The following is a 20,968-nucleotide window of genomic DNA, read 5'->3' on the forward strand; positions in this document are numbered from 1 at the left end:
CGGGTGTGTCTGCTTGTCTGTACATGAGTATGTGTGTATACATGGGGGGGTTGTGTGTGTATACAAGGGTGCATGTATACGTGGGGGTGGGTGTACATACCTGGGCGTGTGTACCAACACGGGGCGGTATATATACAGAAGTGTGTGTATACATGGGCGCATGCGCGTGTGGCCACATGGGGGGCGTCTACAAGAGTGCACACAAAGGCGTGTGCCTGTAGGCTGGGCGTGCACCCGGAGTAGCTCGCCCCTCCCCGGCGGCCCCGCGCGTCGGGCGCTCGCGGCGGGAGGCGCATGGCGGCTGCGGCGGGAGGCGGCCGAGCCGGGGCCGGGCGGGAGCAGCTGGAGCTGGCGCGGGTGCGGGAGCCCGCGGGCGGCCCCGGGCCGCTGCCGCCCTCCCCGCCGCTGCCCGCCTGCTCCCGCCAGGCCTGGAGCCGCGACAACCCGGGCTTCGAGCCGGAGGACGAGGCGGCAGCGGCCGGGCCCGGGGCCGGGGCGGGCGCGGTGCTGCAGATGGAGCTGGAGGCGGAGTGGGGCCGCCGCGCCCCCGCCCTGGCCCCGGGCAGCGGCGACCCCGCGGGCGGCGGGGGGCGGCAGCAGCGCGGCCCCGACCCCCCCGGGCTGCCCCCGACCCCCGGGCCCGGCCCCGCCCGCCGCGCCTGGGCCAAGCGCCTGCTGCGGCGCCTGCGAGGTAAGAGCCGCCCACGGAGGCACCCTCGCCTCCTGGGTGTACTAGTGCGTGTGGCCAGGGTGTGCGTGGACACGGGGTGTGTTTGTACACAAGGGTATGCATGTGTGGTCCTGTGTGCACATGTCTTTGTGGGGGTGCAAGGGGATGGGGCAGAGCTTGGGCTGCTTCCCTGGCCCAGCTACTTCCCTCTGCAAGCCCAGGGCAGTCTGTCAGGCATCCAGCTGCTTTGCAAGCTGGCTACCCTCTGACCTGGGCACGGGCAGGGGGCAGCTGGGTGCCCTCAGGCCTCTGGCAGGCAGCTTGGCACTGGGCAGGATTGGAGACACTGCCTGCCTTGGGGACTTGCTGCTTTGTAAAGGCATGAGCTGGCATCGGCTCTTGCCCACCTGGATGAACATTGTGGCAGAGGGCCGGCAACAGTTCAGGGCTCCTGGAGCTCCTTGCCCCTGGGTTGTCTGCGCGTTCAACTCTGGAGCTAGTTTTATGTGCTCACTAGGCCAGGGGTGCTCAAGCTCCAGCTCACATCTGCCTCATGGCAGATCATCTGATCCTCTCTAGGGATGAGGCCACCCTCTCTCAATGCCTGGTTTCTAAGCCCTGCGTGAGCCACCTTTCCCCTCCGTCCAACAGGCCAGGCTGGGGCTGAGCCATGCCTGCTTTCTCTCCTGGCTGGCTCATGCCCCCTCCCATTCTCCCCCACACCCGTGCAGGGCTGGGCTGGGATAAGCCGCCTTTTGTAGCTGGATTGTGACCAGGCTGCTCTCTGGTCCCTTCTGCGTAGCCAGATGGGGCCCTGCCATGCCTGCTCTGGGTGCTGGATCGGGACCAACAGCTGGTTCTGGCTTGTGGATGGAACAAGTATTGTCCATCTGGCCTCCTCCAGGCAAAAAGCGGGATCACCATTGTGTTCGGGGGCTCAAAGTGATGCTATTCCGGAGTAGGATTATTCCTGATCAGTGCTACTCAGCTCATGTTACGTTAAGGTGCGTCCACTCTAGGCTATATTTTAGTGCAGGGGTAGGCAACGTTTTTTGGCCAGAGTGGCAAAAAACCCCACAATGTCTACCTTGGAAGGTGCTGGAGTGCCAACATGCTGGTGCCTGGAGCAGCTGTTTGGCTGCAGCTGACTCACGGAGTTTGCTTACAGCAGGGAAGTTTGTTTGCAGCTGGGAGCAGCCTGGGCTCTGTGGCTGGCAGCAGCTGCTTAGAGCCCGAGCTGGCGGTGGTATGCCAAGCAAAATGGCATTGTGTGCCATGCTTGGCACGCGTGCCAGGGGTTGCTGACCCCTGCCTTAGTATAAATACCTCACTTGCCCTTCCCTTCCACCTCAGCACCCAAGATCACCACTCACTGCACCCCCCACCCCCCGGCTTGCTGGTGGTTGCCTGCGCTGTCTGTCCCTGGGGGAGCAAGCAGGGAAGGGTTAACCTGTCTCCCCAGTAGCGGCAATACTTACTGCATGTTTTCATTTACGCACTTTCCATCCACAGCCCCACCAAGTCCTGGGACCCTCCTGGTCAAACATTTCCTGGCTCTAGCCGAGCTGGCAATATACCTGACGAGGAAGGAGGCTCTGGCTGGAGAGGCTTCCAGGGACTGTGGGGCTGTTTTCCTGTCCGTGTGTGGGGCTGTTTTCCTGTCCGTGGTCCATTTACACCTCCTGTGTAGAGTTTCACTGAGCAGTGTCCATTGGCTCCTTGGACTCATTGGTGGGCCAGTGGGTGCTGTTCAGTGTGCTTTATTTGATGTCCTCCCTTGGTGCACTCATTTTGAACCTTTGACTGTCACTCGCATCCGTATGTTGTCCTTTAGTTGCCCCAAGCAATCTGTGATGTAACCTTAGCAGCCCTCCTCATCAAAGGGGGCTTATAGCTTTACTTGGTGGGCTTTGGCCCACACTCTGGAATAGCCTATCAAAAGGCTTGCCTGTCTGCCTACCTGTCCATTGCCACTGCTACTCTCTGGGTCGGATTCAGCTTGGAGAAGAGCAGCAGCTGCGGATGGGGGGCAGGTTAATCCTTCCTTGCCAGCTCTCCATGTACAGATTGCATAGGCGGTTGCAAGTAAGCATTTTGGAGGTGGCGGGGGGAGGACTGGAATGCATGGGTGGGATTCTTACCTTTCTGCCCTCCAGGTCCCTGCTGGCCTGAATGTGAGACTGCTCCCTAGCACTAACACCCATCAACATTTGTACAGCTCGCAGCGTAATGTGTAATAAGGCCCTTAGCCTGACTTGAGACTAGCTGGTTGAGCTCTCTCTCTCTGGGAAAGCAAATATGTGGCGAATGCACAGATGCATCCTTATCTGGTGGATGCCACCTTGCTGCATTGTTCTGAGCGCCTGCAGGTGGGTGTCGGATCAGGCAAAGTCAATGCAGAAGCTAACTCTGGGTAGGTAGTTAGAGGGCATCCTAAGCTGTTGGGAGGAAAAGCTCAGCATCTTTCTTGTTCTTCTTCTCTTTCTCCCGCTTTCTGTTGCATAATACAGACTTCAATAACAAATTCAACAGGCTTGGTCTGTTGAATTCTAAAGTCAAGATTTTCTTTCTTTTTAAAAATAAATTTTGCGAGATTCTAGAAAAGAATGGAAGCGCTTTTCACAATGTTTGCAGCCAGTTGAATACACTGAACTGGTGCAAACTGACAAATACTAGCTCGCAGGAAGTTAACAGAGATGTTGGAAAAAGCACTTGGTTTCAGGTCCACGGATTGCAAATGTGTCAAATGTTCCTTTCCTTTGTTTTTCAATGATTTTTATCCATGGTATCCTGAAAAATTGTTGGGTACAAAAGAATTCTGGTCAATTTGAGCCATCTCATATTTAAAGTAAGTGCACCAAGCTTTTTTGGATGCTAATTAATGTGCAATATCCGATATGCAGTGTATTTTCTCTGCATCGGTGTTCATAGGAAAATTACATTATGCCAGTGATTCTCAACCTGGGTACCCTGGGGTGCCTTGAGATCTTTTCAAGGGTGCTTTGGGGTGCCACACAAGTGTTAGTGCTGGTAGGCTTGAAAGCATGATTCTGAAGATAAACTCAAAGATTTCAAATTGGTTTTACCACCATGAACTCCATTCTGACCTGCTGTGGTCTTTCTGAGTTCTTTGCGACAGAAGAATTGCTTTATTGTTTTTCTGTACCCAAAAAATGAGTGAAAACAAAGCTGGCATATTCTGAGGGGTGCCTTGAGTTAAAAAAGATTGAGAACCACTGCACTGTGCAATAAGTATGTGTGTATAGGGAGACCTGAAAAATAGGCAGTAATGTCTAATATATTTTATAACAAATATGATAGTGTATACTAAAATTAGTCTGTTATCTGAGTGTGTAAATCTAATGCTTGGAAAAGGAATAGACTCAATAGTTGTAGAAAATGAAATCCTCTTTTACTTAGAAACAGGTCTGGTCTCCAGACAGTTATAACAGAACTGTGAATTCCCCATGTATGTGCTTCACCAGTGATCTGAAAGGATTGTTTTAAAGTTTTTGACTGTCTGTTAGAAAATTGTATTGTTGGAGTATGCTTGCAAGCGCTAAGTTAGATGGTGTGATGGTGATTGTGACTTAGTGGGCTCATCTACACGTACAGTTAATGCTCATGAATAAACTGTGGAGCACATTGCTCTGGAGTTTACTTGTACGCAGCACATGGGGTCACAGAAGCCCGAGTTGGCAGGGGACCTGGGGGGTCAGCCTACCAGCCCAGGGCTGCTCTGACTGGGCTCCATGTGCTGCATAATGGCTGGCTGGGGCACAAGTGTGCTTCTGTGCAGGAGCTGCCTGCCAGCTAACCCTGTACTGAATCGCCCTGTGCCCCAGCCCCCAAGGGCAGCATGTACATGTGCAGTGCTGCACGTGAAAAATCATTACCTTGTTGTGGAGTTCATTAGTTTTATGTGCCCTAATAGGGCCACACGTGTAGACTCCAAGATGTTTACTGTGCAGTGAATTAGTCAACTGTGCAATAAATGTCTCATGTAGATGTGCCCACTGGGAGTTAGTGTTGCATTATTTAACTAGCTACCACAACTCAGTCATGTTTTGTGCAGCAACAGTGACAACAACTGAGTATAGTAATTTGATCTATACTGTTGCTAAATGGCTTTTGGTCACTGGTTTGTGGATTTTCACTTGCCTAGTGTAGAGTTTATTTATATTTCCAAAAAGGATCCCCCTCCTCCTTTTTAATGCTCTGAGCTGTCTAGTCAAGTAAGATCTTAAAATGGTTAACTGCTTCACACTGGGAGTCTGGGACTGGGAGACATGGCATACTTAACAGTTCAAACCTTGTGTTTGTTAGAAATATTATTGAAAATGCATTATCGATAGTGGTTGTTAGAACAGCACAGCTGCCAGCTCTCATCAATAGTGTTGTTAGAACAGCACAGCTGCCAGCTCTCTCCCTGGAGGGGGGGAGAGAGGTTGAAGGAGAAGCTACAAAAGGCTCTTTGTATTAAGGTATCACTCTCTCTTTGTTTTGCAAATTTACTATCTCTTTGTTACAGTAAAGCATATACTCCTTAGTGTTCTCATGCAGATAAGAGTAAATTGCCATTTCTTGGTTCTGTCCTTGAAGGCAAGAAAGGTTTGAACTTTTTGTAACCTGAAGTACTTTCTGAGCAAGCGCAATTAGCTAATACATATAAGCCTATCCGCCCCGCATACTTAAGTAGTTAATTATAATACACATGCGATGTATGACGTGACGTCATTTCATATATGTTTGTATGAACCGGAAATGAGTTGTAAGAGTTCCTGCTTCTGTACACGTGCTCAGGAGAGAGGGGATAAAAGCCTGCTGAGAAGTGTTCCCCGCGGGCAGAGAGTGTGGTCTTTTGTCTTCTCTCTCTGACCCTATTTGCAAATATACCTTTTGTATTACCAACAATGTGTGCCTAAAGGATCATTATTATTCATGAGCCTCCAAAGAAATGAACCGTGATTTTTACATCATGTTGAAACTTAAGCTCTTGAAAGACATTACAGTTAAAGCATGATAAACTAGTTAATCACATCTTAAGTAATGACCTGGCCATATATTCATTCAGTTAAAGGTGTGATAAAATGAGGAATAAACCACAAAGTTATTACACAAAATATACATAATCACTTTTGTGGTTGGTTCCTATCATTTTAATTTAAACTCAGTTATTTGTACATTAGTTTGGGTGAGTGGACATTGGATCAAGTAGGAATATATTTTTCTGGCTGAGTTTCAGTTTGCCACTTTATACCTGTGTTGCATTGGAAAGGAAAAAGTTGTCAGGGGAAGAAGCTGTTTGGGAACAGGATTGTTAGACATCTTGGCTGGGGGGCAGGGGGCTTTAACCTAGTGAAAATGGGTCAGACCAGCTATGCTGTTTGGAATGTAATGCCTAATAGTAACTTAAATTTGTTTTTTCTTTTTCTGTTGCAGGCCAGAAGTGTAGGCTCACCTTGGTTCACCAGATTTTGTCTGGTGTGATACTCCCACATGCAGCCTTTTGGTGAATGTTTTAGTTGTCTTCAAATGACTATGCATGATCGCACTGGTGAAGCATGTGCTTTTTTGGAACCTGGTGGGCCTACACTTCAGGGTTTTGCAATGCAAAAAAATACAGGGTCAAGTTTTGAATGACATGAACAATCACCCTTTCATTTGCCTAGGACTTTCAGCCTATACGGGTAATATTTTACTGAAATGCATAAGGCACTTATCAGCTGTAAAACAGTGCTGTTTTGTCTTGTATTAATGTATATGGGCCCAGTATTAATTTTAGGTGCTTAATGCCTCAACTCCATTGACTTCAGTATAATATTTAAAATGTAAGTTACAGCAGTGTAGAACCTGACTTACTAGTGTGCCATTCCTCAATTGGTTCTTTTATGTCCTTTACTACATAGATCTCTATTTTCAAGATCTAGAGGTGGGCATTATTTATTTTTTTATTTTTTTATTAGTTATAGGGACTAGTTACACTTGCTTAACACTCAAGTAGTCCTAGTTGTCACTAAGGAAGCTGGAGGTAATTGGGTACTCTGAAAGGGAGGTTCCAAATTTGACATAAGATAGGCTGAAGGTTTCTTTTTGTAAATGTGCTGAACACCTCTGTGTTGAAGTCTACTGAAATTGACTGCAGAGTAGTTAAAAGAACTGTTCAGCCTAACATTGGAAATGCACCAAATTATTGTGGTGATTTTTACGGAGAATGAGGTACAGGAGACCCTCACCATTCGCGGATTTGCAGTTTTGAATATCCGTGGTGCATCGCGCCAGCCCACGCTCTCTCCCCACCCAGCATGATGACACTTTGTTACTGCGCTTTAGTGATACTTTTACATTCAGCACATTGCAGTATTTCAGCATTAACCCATACCCTTAATCAAGGCACCTAAAAGAAAAGTGAGTGATAGTTCATCCAGCCTATTTACCCTAGTCTGTTATCGGTACAATATAGTATTCACAGATTTCTCCATTCGCGGGGATCTCTAGAATGTATCCCCCGTGAATGGCAAGAGTCTCCTGTACTTGAGTATGGGAACAAAGACAGGATAGTATAATGAACATCTGTTAGTACAAACGTTAGCGTCCTAGTGCTACGTTGCTCTGAAGTGGCTATTGCTATTACAGGCAGTGTTGTGTGACTACATGGCAAGGAACATGTTTTCAGGCAAATGTTGCTGATAAGCAATTATGGTTCTCAGTGATGCAGATAGATGTCTTAATTCAGTTTAGCAAGAGGCAAGGCTTTTTCTAGGCTGATGATGGAGGTACTGTAGTGAAATTTTAATTGAACATGTTCTGCAGTGAACTGTTAATAGTAATTAAGTAGTGTATGTGTAGGCAACTAGAAGCAAGCCAGGTGACGAATAGTACTCAGCTTTATCAAATTTGTTTTGATGGGTTATCAAAACAAATCCTGTTCTAACCAACCACTCAGAGAGGTAGATACAAAAACTATTTTAGGATACTGAAAAAAAAGACAGGAAAATTCAGTCGGTAGCGTGAATAAGTCTTGGCTTTTTATTTTTGTTGACTTTTTTTATACAAAATTCTAACAGGTCACATCAAAGTACTTCACATTTATTTTTATTTTTTCACTTGTCTGTATCACAAAACAACAGGATTTTTGCATGACTGCCAGTCTCAGTTAATGAGAGAGCCGATAGAGGCTTTTCTCATTTAGGACTGAGGTATTTGTTGTTGGTGAGTAATGTACAAGCTAGAGCTTGGCAGTTTTGTCAGTTTGATTCACTGGCTGTTCCAAATTTCTCCCTGTTTGAGGTTATTTTCCTGCCTTTCCAGTGAAGCTTCCTAATCCATTCTGTTCTCATAAATGCTCTCTGTCTGTTGAATGTTCTTGGTGACTCTTCCAATTGTCTTTTTTGCTTTCCTGTTCCCCTTTCCAGAGCATCCAGAGAACTTGGCATTCTTGGAATTCTGCATGGTAAAAACTGTAGCACTTATCAGTAAATTCTTCAGCCTTGGTTTTGAAGCACAACTATAAAATTGTTTTCTTGTAATGGTACCAACTCCTGCTCTTTGTGTATTAATGAAAAGTTATTAAAAACGTGGAAAACAGAGGAAAATAGTGTTCACGTCATTATTCACTGTGCTGAAATGTTGAATTATTTTCCCCTCTGGCTTTGTGGCTAGGTTACGTCTTGACTTGCTGTGATTTAATGGCTTCTAAAAATATTTGTCATGCTAATGCTTTTGGAATGAACCTTAGCATTACATAAAATGAAAGACTGAAACCTTATTATCCATGTCTCTTCCTTACTGGACAGCTTTTATTTGGTGTCTGGATTATTCACATTTCTTTTATATATTTGTAGGCACTGTATTTTTGCTTCACACTCTGGTTAGTTTGCTTTAACCTGTCATTATTGACTTCAAATTAGCGTGGTATTTTGAAGTGGTTCATTATTTTTCCTGGAGATTTTTAGATCACTTTATTTCCATGTGCTAATGATGTAAAGGGGATTGTTTAAATCCTTGCCCTGGTCAATCTCTGGCCACTTCGCATATTGCCACTGTTGCAATCTCAGGTTTTTGGCTGTTGCCCCTACCTGCTGCCACTGCCCTGCACCTCATGCTAGACCTGGAGCCATCATCATTGTGGGCTTGCATGTCATTGGCAGCAGCTTCAGCTCTGACATGGGGTATACGGAGGAAACTGGTGCAACTACAGCTTCTATGTGCAGCATGCAGGAACTGCGGTTGCTGCTGCCGCTGCCGCTGCCACAGCTGCCACCAGAGCCCCCCGTACTCTGGGCTGGATCCGGCCTACAAGGAGCCCTGTGGTCTGGATCCACCCCAGCGCAGGAAATGAGTTTTATACTGCTGTAAGGACAAACTAGGGGTTTTAATTAATTGATGGTGGCTTCTTATGTTCCACTGAAAATTAGAATGTGTGGGAAGCTTTACTAAAGCCTCTGCTATCTTCCTGCCTTGACTGTTGAAGGAGAGGAGGTTATATCAACAATTTTTGTAAATGTTTAATTTTCTGCATTCCCTTCCATATTGAAATAAAAAGTAGGACCCCTACTGCAGATTCAATATGTACCTTTCCTTCAGCTGCTTTGCTAGATTTGGGCACCACACTTCAAGAGGGATGTGGCTAACCTTGAGAGGGTCCAAAGGAGGGGGAAGCAGGCCAGGCCCTATAAAGATGGACTAAAGGGTCTGAATCTATTCAGCTTCTACAAGAGAAGACTCAGAGGGGATCTGGTGACCATCTATAAACTCACCACAGAGGACTAGCAGAAAATAGGTGAGGCTCTGTTCCCCCAGGCACCACCTAGGATAACAAAGAACAATGGCCATAAATTGACTAAGAGCAGGTTCAGGCTTGATATCAGGAGGCATTACTTTATGGTTAGGACTGTCAGGCTCTGGAATGGGCTCCCAAGGGAAGTGGTGCTTTACCCTACCTTAGGGGTCTGCAAGAGGATGTTGGATAGAAATTTGGCTGGGGTATTATAATCCCAGCACTTGTTCCTGCCCAGGGTAGGGGGTCGGACTTGATGATCTGTTCCGGTCCCTTCTGACCCTAGAAACTATGAAACTAACATTCACTTAATTGTGCTTTCATGGTCATCTTTTTTAAAACTCTAATTTGGGGTTTTTTGGTTGTTTTTTGTTTTGTTTTTTTTGGAAGATAAATGCCATTGAATGTCTTTGGGGAATTGTATGTGCTTGACTGCATAATGTTACCTACCTAGCTCAAACCTGATTTTCCCCCCCCCCTTATTTTTTACATTATGAGTAGCATTCATTATCTGCTTGTCATGTTGCTTTTTTGGGGGGGTTTTTTGTTTTTGTTTTTGTTTTTTTAAGTGCAAAGAAACTCTTTGGCCTCACTGTCTCCTTTCTGATTTTTAACTGCATAGTTGGTAAAAACTGATGCGGAGCCATCAGTTTCAAGGCTAAGGCATCCCAGAATTGTTCTGTGGTTTTAAAAGCTGGTATTAGAGGAGTAAAGCACTGAGAACAAGGTAACCAGACATAATGGGGTGCGAAAAGTTTAGTCCACCTGTTCCATATTAACCAATATTGTTTATGCTGAGTTTCAGTAACTGCATAGGCTGTTATAAGTGCTGACCTTAGGTAGTTAAGTTGGAGTATGCAATAACACTGTTGGCAAATATTCTACAGATTGGTAAGAGATCAGTGAGCTGCTTTCAGTTAGCTAGGGGAGATCAATCTCTAATCAGTCAATATGTTCAAGTGCCTGGCCCCTTTTTGACGCACAAGAGTGATAAATATAAACAGTGTATGTATTAAATGAGATGGATTCCAATTTTTATTAAAAATGGAGCAGACATGGCTTACGTATCAAACTAAATCAAAACATGTGGACTCTGCCTCGGGTCCATCACTATGGTGGCTAATACAAGAGACCTTGTTCAATAATATTTCTTTCTTCAAAGGTTTGTGGGGCACAAGACTGATGGAGGAAAACAATACTAGCAGAGAGAGATACCTGAAAAGTGTGTTACGAGAACTGATCACATACCTGATTTTTCTTGTGGTGTTGTGTATCTGTAAGTACCGTATTCAAAGTTTGTACTAATCATGTGTGACTCCTAGTTTTTTTTTTTAAGGTAATATGAGAACTTTTAAAGTGGGTTAACTGCATTTCCCCCCTTCTTAGCTACCCCTAGCCCACTCCCTTCCCACCCAAATAAATAGTTCTTTGGCAGTTGCGGATTAAAGCTATTTATATAGTGGTTCCTATGACAGTCAGTGTTGCTGTCAGACACAAGTATGACACATTTTTTAAAACACTAAATAACTGGTAATAGTGAAAGTTATCACTAAATGATTGCAGACGAACATTGAAGTTTTAGAAAGTTACAGAGAAGCTATAATTTTATCACTGGACATAAAATCAATATTGCTGTGCACTAAAGTTCTTTGTAGTGGTATAAGTGCAGGAGGCAGTGATACTTTTACTACCGTTAGGTTTTTGTCATTGCATGATAATGTGACACTGACTGTTCTAGACAAGTCTTCAGTCCTGTGCATGAAAATACATTGCTTTGTCTTACAATCTTATGTGGAGAGTGTGATGCTAGATGCCAGGAGATGGAGAGTAAATGCTTAAAGCATGAGACTACCATTAAATTTCTCTGATGTATTATTTGGTGTGGCATCCAGAAAGCCCAGTGATAAAGGTCCCATTATGCTGAATGTTGTACACATATGTATGACATCATGGTCCCTGGCTTAGTTTGCAGTTTTGTTTACTGGCTACCAACTACAATGTGGTAGGTTGGTTCAGTGTTTTAGTAGGAACTGATTTTAATCCCTACTTAAGGGACCAGTGACTCTGAGTTGTAACGGTATTAAGAAAATAATGGAGGATACAGCTGTGTAATTGTTTCAAGTTCATACTTGCAAAGCATGTTGGGCACACTCATGTTACCTGGGACACAGCTGTGCAGTAACTAAGGTGGCCAGAAACATGCAGACATGATCATAAAAAAAAAAAAAAAAAAAAAAAAAAAAAATGTATTTACAGAATGCCACCAGAGCTTACTTAGCTCCTGTTGCTTTTAGGTATTGCATAATGAAATTGAAGGACCCATTGGTGATTAGCACGTTAGTGTTGCTTGTATAGGAGCCTTGTCAATAATCCACCCAGTGTCATATGTGGTTTTGGTCAGACTTTTTTCAAGCTAGCCCATCTCAGTCCTATGTTCTGTTCTTGGGAGGCTTTGGGCATTTTTATTTCACTTTTAAATGAGTTGAATAACTCTAAAGTACAACGTTTTATATTGTGAAAAACTTTTCAGTGCATTATGGCGAAAGTGAACTAAATCATGACCATATTCCTGTATCTTGTGGCTTTCCTTTACCATTTTTGTGTGAAAAGTAGAACAAAAGCAAGTATAAGATTTCCTAATACAACAGGCACACAAATGGTGTCTTACCCTTTTTTAGTAGCTATCCATCAAGAAAGACTTAATGTTTTGTGCATGTGTTGTATAGGGTTGTTTAAAACTCTGAAGCTATACATAGGATCCACAACAGGAGCCTTCTGCATGGTCTGTGTTCGTGTATTTTGCATTTATGGTAGACATAACATTTCTTCTGCCAAAACTGTTAAAACAAGATGTATTTAACTTCTAACTTGGGGTGCACTGATAGAGATTTTGGGGGCTGAAACCAGTAACAAATTTTTAAGGAGGCATGTCGGCCAATACTGATCCAATTTCTGATACAGCTGCATGCAGCTGGTAAGTCTGTTGTGGTGGATGGGGAGGGGGAAGGGAAGGGGCGTTGCGGGGTGGCAGATGGAGGCCCCTGCAGTGAGGGAGGAAGTACAAGAAAGCCAGTCAATGAAAATGTAAATTGAGGTGGCTGGGAGGGAGTGGGGAAGGGGGACGTAGCAAATAAAAGTGGAGAGGTACCTGAGGAGTCAGATGTCAGGTAGGTTACAGTGCATCATAAATCCAATGTCGGTATAGAGTTCATGAATTTTTGCATCACGGAGGTTGATTAAATGAAGTTCATAGGCTTGTCTGTGAAAAGTGTTTTGTAAATTCCCTTTGAGGAGAGAGTGGTTTTCTTGTGAGAAATGTGCCCCCACTGGTAACTGGATGTTGTCTTTAATAGATGTCCAGTGTGCATTCATTCTGGTGCACAGCTGTTGTTTGGTCTTTCCTATGCATTTTCCATCAGGGCATTTGATGCACTGGATGAGAAGATATATAACGTTTCTGGAGATACAGCTGTAAGAACCTGGAATAGTGATGGTTCTGTTGTGGGGTATAGGAATTGTGGGGGTACTGGAAATCTGTTGGTGGGTTTTCCATTCTTGTTGGGGCATGATTTGGATCCATTGGGTGCGTTTTGGGCTGTAGGAAGTTTTGCTTCTGGCGATGAGGTTAGCGAGGTTCAGTGCTTGTTTGAATTTACAAAACACTTTTCACAGACAAGCCTATGAACTTTACCAACTACTCAGTCGGTCTAATAAAAGATTTCACATCTACTCAAAGAACCTTGCCTGCCTGTTCCTTATACCAGCACGGCTACAACCAGAAACCCAGTTAACATACACAAGTGACACAAGTTTTGCTTTCAATAGTTTGAGGGGCACTTTTACAGAAGCCACTGCACCGATCTCCTTGAAACTTGGCAGGCTTCATGCCCTCAGAAGGGGCTACCATCCCTGCTACTTTCATTTAAATCTGCAAAAAAAAAATTGACAAAGTTATAAGTATTTTAGTGACTTTTCCCATTATAGTCTATGGCCAAATTGGCCAATTCAGGGGCCAAATCTCTAGATCCGATTTGGCCAAATCGAATCAGAACCGTGACTCAACACCGAATCAAATCGCTGTCCTTCTGAATCGGCCAAATCCAAATTGAATACTTGCCACTTTGTACAGACCCTACTTGCTAGTTTTTATTAATATGCCAGAATTCAGATTGCAAAATAGGTTTTCCAGCATAACTGAGACAAAAATAACCTTCTGCTGTTTTTTCACAGCTGCTTACTGCACGTAGGCAACTAATCATGGTCAGTAATAATTATGCTATTGCATGGTACTAGAAAATAATAGAGGTCTGAATATAACTTTTTAAGTAAAACCCCTGTAAATATCTTCAAAAGAGAGAGAGAAACAGACACTTTTCTGGTTATGATACTATTAATAATTAGCTTGTTCAAATATATCATTAAAAATGGCTGAAATGTGTGGATTTTCTTATAGTCCATTGGTTCAAAAGTAATGCCAGAAAACTGGGATTACCAGTTCTGCTACATACTTTTCCCTGGTAAAGTAGTTGTGAAGATATATCAGCACAGTCACAAAATCTACTCGTTCATCACCGCAGCGATAACAAAACAAATATTTTACTAAGCTATACAAAAATATTACTGACTCCTAGCTAATATAATTTTGGATGGCCAATTTTTTTCTTTTTTCTTTTTTTTTCTTTCTTTTTTTCTTTTTTCTTTTCTTTTTTTTTTTTTTTTTAATGGTCCCTAGCTTTGCCACTGACATACTGACATTTCATGTTTTCAGTTGGATGCGAGTGACTTATAAACTGTTTATGGACAATAGTAGAAATGCTTGATATATTTAAAAAGAAAAATACATGTACTGATAGAAATATAAAATTGCACCATTGCTTTGGGTGTAAGAATGATTTTGGTGTCCGTTGCGGTTTGTCTTTAAGTATTTTTTTATGCTACTGGTATAGTTATATTGGCATTCTGTTGTGTGCCCTGGTTTGTTAAAGATATTAGCTATTACATTATTGTCATCTAACAGTGCACAGAATATCCCTAGGAGATGTAATAGTAAAAATGCAAGTAATTGATCCGTATTGGCACTAGGGGAAATGCAGCACACGGGGTGCGTCTACATGAGATGCTAAATAAGTAGAATTAGTTTACTACAGTGCATTAATATGTTATGGCAAAAGCCATGCTATTGCACTAATACGCAGTAGAATTATTCTACTGTGCATTAGCATTACTTAAGGTCCTGGTTACTGTGCATTTAGTTAAAAAGGTACTAAACTGAATGTGCCATAACCATGGTGCATGAATGCATGTATAGATGTGCCCACAGAGAGGGGGAGACTGAGAGAGAGAGAGACTTAAGGGGGGGGGAAAAACCCGCATGATTTACAGCTTACTCCCTTAGAGTTTTAGTGCTGCTGGAAACCCTAAGAGATCAGTTGGCTGAATAACTTGATGTAAACTTCCATTGAGTGCCCTGCAGGCAAAAACAGATATTGTGGATAATTTATTATCTTTTAAAATGTGTTTTGGGTGCATGGGGAGACCTGTTGGAAATTTTTACAGCATTTTATTTCAAATAGAAAGGAATGTGCTTTGTTTTCAAAATATTGCTCCTAAGTTAGTTAGTTGGTTTGTTTGTTTGTTTAACATGTCCTGCAGTTGTGTGTCTTTTAGGCGGGGCATAACTTGAATTGCAATTTTCCAGTAAAGTTAAATGCCAAAAGAATTTAAATATTAATACTTTTAAAAGTGTAAATTACCTGGACTTGGATGAGGGAGTGAAAAGCACCTTGTTCAAATTTGCAGATGACACTAAGATATGGGGAGAAGTGGGCACGCTAGGAGAGAAGGACAGGCTACAACTAGATCTGGACAGGTTACAGAGGTGGGTGGATGAGAATAGGATGGGTTTCAATACTGACAAGCGCAAGGTGCTGCACCTGGGGAGGAAGAACCAGCAGCATACCTACAGGCTGGGGAACTCCCTTCTTGTCAGTGCAGAGGCAGAAAAGGATCTTGGAGTCATTATTGATGCCAAGATGAACATGGGCTGCCAATGTGGGGATGTAGTCAGGAAGGCTAACCGCACCTTGTCATGCATCCACAGATGCATCACAGGCAGGGCCAAGGAAGTGATTCTCCCCCTCTGTGACACTGGTCAGGCTGCAGTTGGAGTAGTGCGTCCAGTTCTGGGTGCTGCACTTCAGGAGGGATGTGGACAACATGGAGAGGGTCCAGAAGAGGGCCACTCACATGATCAGGGGGCAACAGGGGAGGAGAGGCTAAGGGACCCAAACCTGTTCAGCCTACACAAAAGAAGGCTGAGAGGGGATCTACAAATTTGGTAAGGGGGACCAGCAGGGAACGGGAGAGTCCCTGTTCCCCCGGGGACTACTGGGAGTAACAAGTGCTAATAGCCATAAGCTGACTGAGAGTAGATTCAGGCTAGACATCAGGAGGCAGTACGTCACTGTCAGGGTGGCTAGGGGTTAGGAGCTAGAACCAACTTCCAAGGGGAGTGGTGCTCACCCCTATCCTGGGGGTCTTCAAAAGGAGGCTAGACAATCACCTAGCTGGGGTTGTTTGACCCCAGCATCCTTTCCTGCCCATGGCAGGGGGTCGGACTTAATGATCTGCTCAGGTCCTTTCCAACCCTGCCAACTAGGAAACTCCCTATTTCTTGGGAGCCGACTGAAAAGGAGGAGCTCCTGGAGGTGGACATGGTGCAGGTCACAAGGGACTGAGAAGAGCCAGGATCTCAAAGCCAGAGGCTTGTCTCTTGTGAAGCCATGCTAGAACTGGCTGCAAGGGTCCTTTCAGAACAGGGAGACTGAATAAGTATACTTCTTGGGGGAGTCTCAATGAAGAACTTTCCCTTTCTGCTCAAAAAGGGGCTGTTTGATACTTTTTTTTTTTGTGACAGATGGTGATTTTGCTGTTAACTCTCTGTGATATACAGGAGTCCTGCTTATAATAAAGTGAAATGTCCCAATGCTGTCCTTCTTTGCAAGTTGTATTACTGAACCTTTCAGAGGTTTATGCTGCCCCTAGCCACATTAAATGCCCTCTATGCAGTGACTCTGCTCTCACTGGGTTCTCTCAGCCTGGTTATGGTTGCATTTCTAGGGTAGGTGAGTTTTTTGTTGTTGTTTTTTAAGTAGGTCCTCAGCTTCTTCTGCATTGGTTATGCCTTCTTTATGCCTCATGTAACAGTATGGGTACTGTGAAAAAGAGGCCATGTCTTGGTGATAGTATGCTCTGGCATTAAGTACACTATCATACTTTTTTGTATCAGTCCTGGTTTCAGTAAGCCTTAGTTTAACATCGGGCATGTAAATAATCCTGGCCCTATTCAGCAAAGTTTTTAATTGTGTGAGTAATCATGAGCTCAAGTACTTTGATGTTAAGGATGGAGATTTCTCAAATACATGGTTCATTCGGGGACGCTAGTTGGTTGTAGTGTCTGTTCTGGTTATACAAGGGGAAAGCAGTATGTACATGAGCCAACACTATCCTATGTATAGTCTTTCTAATAGTGGATGCTGTCTCCTTTGTAGAGCAAGGGTGTCAGACTCATTTGGCCTCATGGGCCAAATCAAGACAGTGGTGCTCCATACAGGCCGGATCAAGAACCACCTCCAGCAGCAGGACAAGCAGTGGTGGCATAAACCTTTGAAGATGCTTTAGCTGCTTTGTCAGCTGGTGCAGTCACAGGTTCTGACACTGCCATTGTTTGCTCTGCCATCACCACCATAATGAGTCCCGATGGGAATCTGCACCTAGGATTTAGCAGCAGGACAAGTGACAGCAGTGTTAATTTCTGTGGCTCCCTGAGCCTCTGTGTTAGCTCAGGGAGCAACAGGATTAACACTGAAATCCTGGCCCCCTCCAGAAGCCCCACAGGCTAGATCTGGCCCACAGGCCATGTGTTTGATACAGAGCATTGCCCATATAGCCTGTAAGAGGGATAATGTAAAACTGACTAGGATCACCATAGTATCAGTGCTACAGCAGAGGCATTGTATGCAGGAGCCACATAAAAGTTGTTTTCTGACTGCAGGTAGTTTTCAAATATTTGCAACTGGAGGAAACATAATTCCTGTGTTTACGTGATAAGCTTAAAGACTGTCTAGCTTCCAGATGCTTGGTGCTGCGCTGCTCACAGAATTTTACTGTAGACCCCTCATATCCAGTGCTGGGAGGAGTAGTATGTTCAAGGGGAATCCCTGACTGGTGCGGAGGTGCCACCTACATCTCTGCAGAGAGCTGTAGTAATTTATGACTGGGAACTGGCCCTGTACACTGTGACCTGATGATCAGAGACATGCTGAAGGTGCCATTTTATGCTTTCTTTGGGCACCTCCACAATTGTGCTCTACAGTCCTCAGTCGAGAGCAAAATATTAACTGGCATTCAGCATTTTCTGATTTAAAATCCTCTTGAAGTCAGTGTTCACTTTGTTTCATAAACCTTAATGTTTTGGTAGCTTGATAACATAATGGAACTGACTGAAAACTTAAATTTTAACTGTCAGTATTAACACTTCTGTTCTTGGAGGGACAAGCTTTTGTTCTGACACACAGCTGTTAAGCTTTAGGCTCCCAGGGGCCACATGTTCCATGAGCCATACCAGTGGAGGTCACACACTGTGTGGGTCACACCAGGCACACCATGGGGATGCACCTGATGCCATCCCCAGTGTGGCACTGTGCTTGAGTGCTGTTTCCACCCTCTACCCCCTGTACTGCTGCACTGCCCTGTCCCGCTGTTGCCTCCCTCGGGCACCTTGTGCCGGCAACACCGCTGTGGCGAAGGCAGGAAGCAGCAGTTGGAGGGGAGAATCTTGAAACTCCAGCTGCTATTGCAGCCAGAGTGATGGAGAGAAACGGTGGCTGGGTAAGACCCTGGGGGGCTGCACATTTGAGTCTTCATGGGCTGCATGCTGCCTGTGGACCGTCACTTGGATAGCCCTGTTCTAACATTTGTTCCTATTTAGGAATATCTCCATAATCTATGGATAGTACAGCCTGGTGTTTTCAAAATGAGCCTTTTTAACTGAATTCTTCATTTCTCTTCTCCCTCTCTCTCCCCCTCCTTCCATCTCTTGCAGTGACTTACGGGATGGTGAGTTCCAATATGTATTATTATACAAGAGTCATGTCACAGCTTTTTCTGGAAATGCCTATATCAAAGATGGAGAAAACTAATTATAAAACCCTGTCCACCATGGAGGACTTCTGGAAGGTATCCTAACAAATAAATCATTGTCACTGTAAAAACTAATTTTTATTCTGTATTCATGATCCTAACCAGTAAATGTTTCCTGAGTTCTTACTCTACGTGGCAAGCACTCTTAGACCTGTTCTGTTCAAAACGCTTTTGCCAATGTAGCAATGACATTTAGTGGTATGGATTCTTTTTCATTTGTAACATTACTATACCAGCAAGAGTTTTTAGTGTAGATGTAGCTATACTGACAAACTGCTTTCCTGGTACTGTTTATTTTGTTGTGGGAACTGGTATAAATCATACTGACAAAAGCACTCTGATGGTATAAGCTGTATCTACACTAGGTTTGCCAGTGTAGCAATGTCAGCAAGTTGCTCTTATTGCAGAAAAAGCAACATTTATGCAGTACGATTAATTAAAAAAGGTTTAATTTAAATATCCAAGTGTCACAATGTTTCTGTTTCAGTTCTGGAGCAATAGATTTAAATCCTGGTTCAGGTTATCAGTTCTTGTAAACTGGGGGTGTCATACATAAGGTCCATGAGTTCGATGCAGGCCATGAAACCATTTCACCTGGCCCAGGTGAATTCTGAGGGTGTAATGAAATTGGTATTGAGCCCAGCTATGGAGCCCCAGTGGGCAGCATGTTGGTAGTGGGGGCAAGTGACAACTGCATTAATCTGCATTGCTGCCTTTCTCCCTGCTCCCTGGCTCCAGGTCTGGCCTGTGAGTCTCTTCGTGCTTTGGATCTAGCCTGCCGGGTGCTGGTGAGTTTTTGATATCCCTGTTGTATACTCATACAAGTACTTTGCAGGCTACTAATGCAGATGCTGGTATCTTAAGAGATGATATACCTGAACAGCAGGTGCATTGTGTTCATAGGCAGTTCCCACACCCAGTGGATTCTCATGCTTTGCAAAGCCAGCATTCCATTCATTCAGTAGCCTAATGTCGGCCTAGTGCTTCAATTCCTCCCAATCCTTCTGGAAGGCTGAAGTGCTAGCTGCATGTTGTGCCCATGGCCAGCATGCTGGCTGCTGCCCTATCAGCTATTTCTAGTCCTTCCAAGAGAGTGTAATGGTTCAGGGAGCAGACCATGCAGTGCCTGCTGCTTCCTATTCAGTAGTCCATGCTCCAAGTCAAGATGCCGCTCTCAGGGTGGCAACGGTAGTTCCATTCCTGTGGCAGGTTAGATCACATACAACTGGATGGAAGGCAAGGCACCCAGTGGAACATGGGTTAATCAAGATAATAATAATTCAGATTCCAGTCACTTCCTCCTGTGTAGAGCAGTGTGTTATTAATACAGCCTGGAAACAAAAAGACCATCTGTCAGAAGGGCTACCAACACCCCAATTCACAGTTCATGAGAAAACAGTTAAGAAAAACTATGATGTACCAGGTTGTCCAAGCTACCTCCAAGAACAGGGTTGTGCATAATACAGCCCCTGAACCTGATCTGGTCCACCGAGGGATTTTATCTGGACTGCAGTGTGTCCCTTGGCCCTGCCTGGCCCAGGCACAGGGGGGTGCAGCACAAGCCGTGGCATATGTGGCCATTCCCACTGCCCCCAGGTGCGCAGGCAGGCTGGGGCAGCGCAGAGGTCAGACTCTGCTTCCTGACAGCCCTGGCAGTGGTGGCTCCTGGCTGTCAGTGCTGGTGTTCCTGCTGTCTGACCCGGCTCCGCTGCCTGGACACCGCAGTGCCAGGGGTAGTGGATGGATCAGGCGGGATGGAAGGGTTACTTTGGAGACAGGCCAAGACACCCCTGTGGGCAGGGCCTGCTCGGCCAGGTGAACGGGGTGGTGGGCAGGTGGGGAGTGGGACAGATGAGTGGACAGGGCTGGGGCTAGGGACAGGATTGCGAGGCGGTGACAGCTCAGGGCCATGTGCTTAGTCAGTTGTGGCTCTGCCTGGTGCCCTGGCCCCACGCTGTTACCACCCTGCAATCCCAGCCCTTCTTGCCCTGCTCCCAGATGCTACTGCCTGCCTGCCTGTGGCTCGATTCCCAACTGTGCAGCCAACGACATCCTGCCCGGGGGTCTCCATGGAGACTCCACTAGCCCACTCTGTCCAGTGCCACAGACCACTTAAACAGTTTTGGTGGGCTGGGGGGGTGTTGCTGACCCAGCCTGTAACAGCTCACCAAACCTCCCTAAGTGGCTCTCCAAGCCAAATAATTGCCTACTCCTGTCCAAGAAGATTCACAGCTCTTAGCTGCATAGAAGATGCAGCAATAGAAGCCCCACTCACTATTGGACACCGGGCAAGGTTCTGGAGATCACCCAAAAGTTTG

General features: G+C 45.0%; 1 protein-coding gene across 4 annotated transcripts in view; it reads left to right on the forward strand.

Annotated features, from left to right (window-relative positions):
- Positions 1–208: 208 nt before the first annotated feature.
- Positions 209–20,968, forward strand: part of PKD2 (polycystin 2, transient receptor potential cation channel) — a 51,483-nt gene continuing 30,723 nt past the window's right edge. Inside the window, exons 1-3 of one of the 4 annotated variants that reach the window (XM_090037047.1) lie at positions 209–691; positions 10,612–10,725; positions 18,553–18,566. In XM_090037047.1, coding sequence (XP_089893173.1) covers positions 295–691; positions 10,612–10,725; positions 18,553–18,566 — 525 coding nt within the window. In that variant the 5' untranslated portion in view covers positions 209–294. Of the gene's footprint in view, positions 692–10,611; positions 10,726–18,552; positions 18,687–20,968 lie in introns of all 4 variants that reach the window. The other 3 variants (XM_090037045.1, XM_090037046.1, XM_090037048.1) reach the window with 3 other exon arrangements.

This window comes from Crocodylus siamensis, chromosome 2 (genome assembly GCF_052110815.1).
Source record: "Crocodylus siamensis isolate JL-2025a chromosome 2, ASM5211081v1, whole genome shotgun sequence".
Taxonomy (NCBI): Eukaryota; Metazoa; Chordata; order Crocodylia; family Crocodylidae; genus Crocodylus; species Crocodylus siamensis.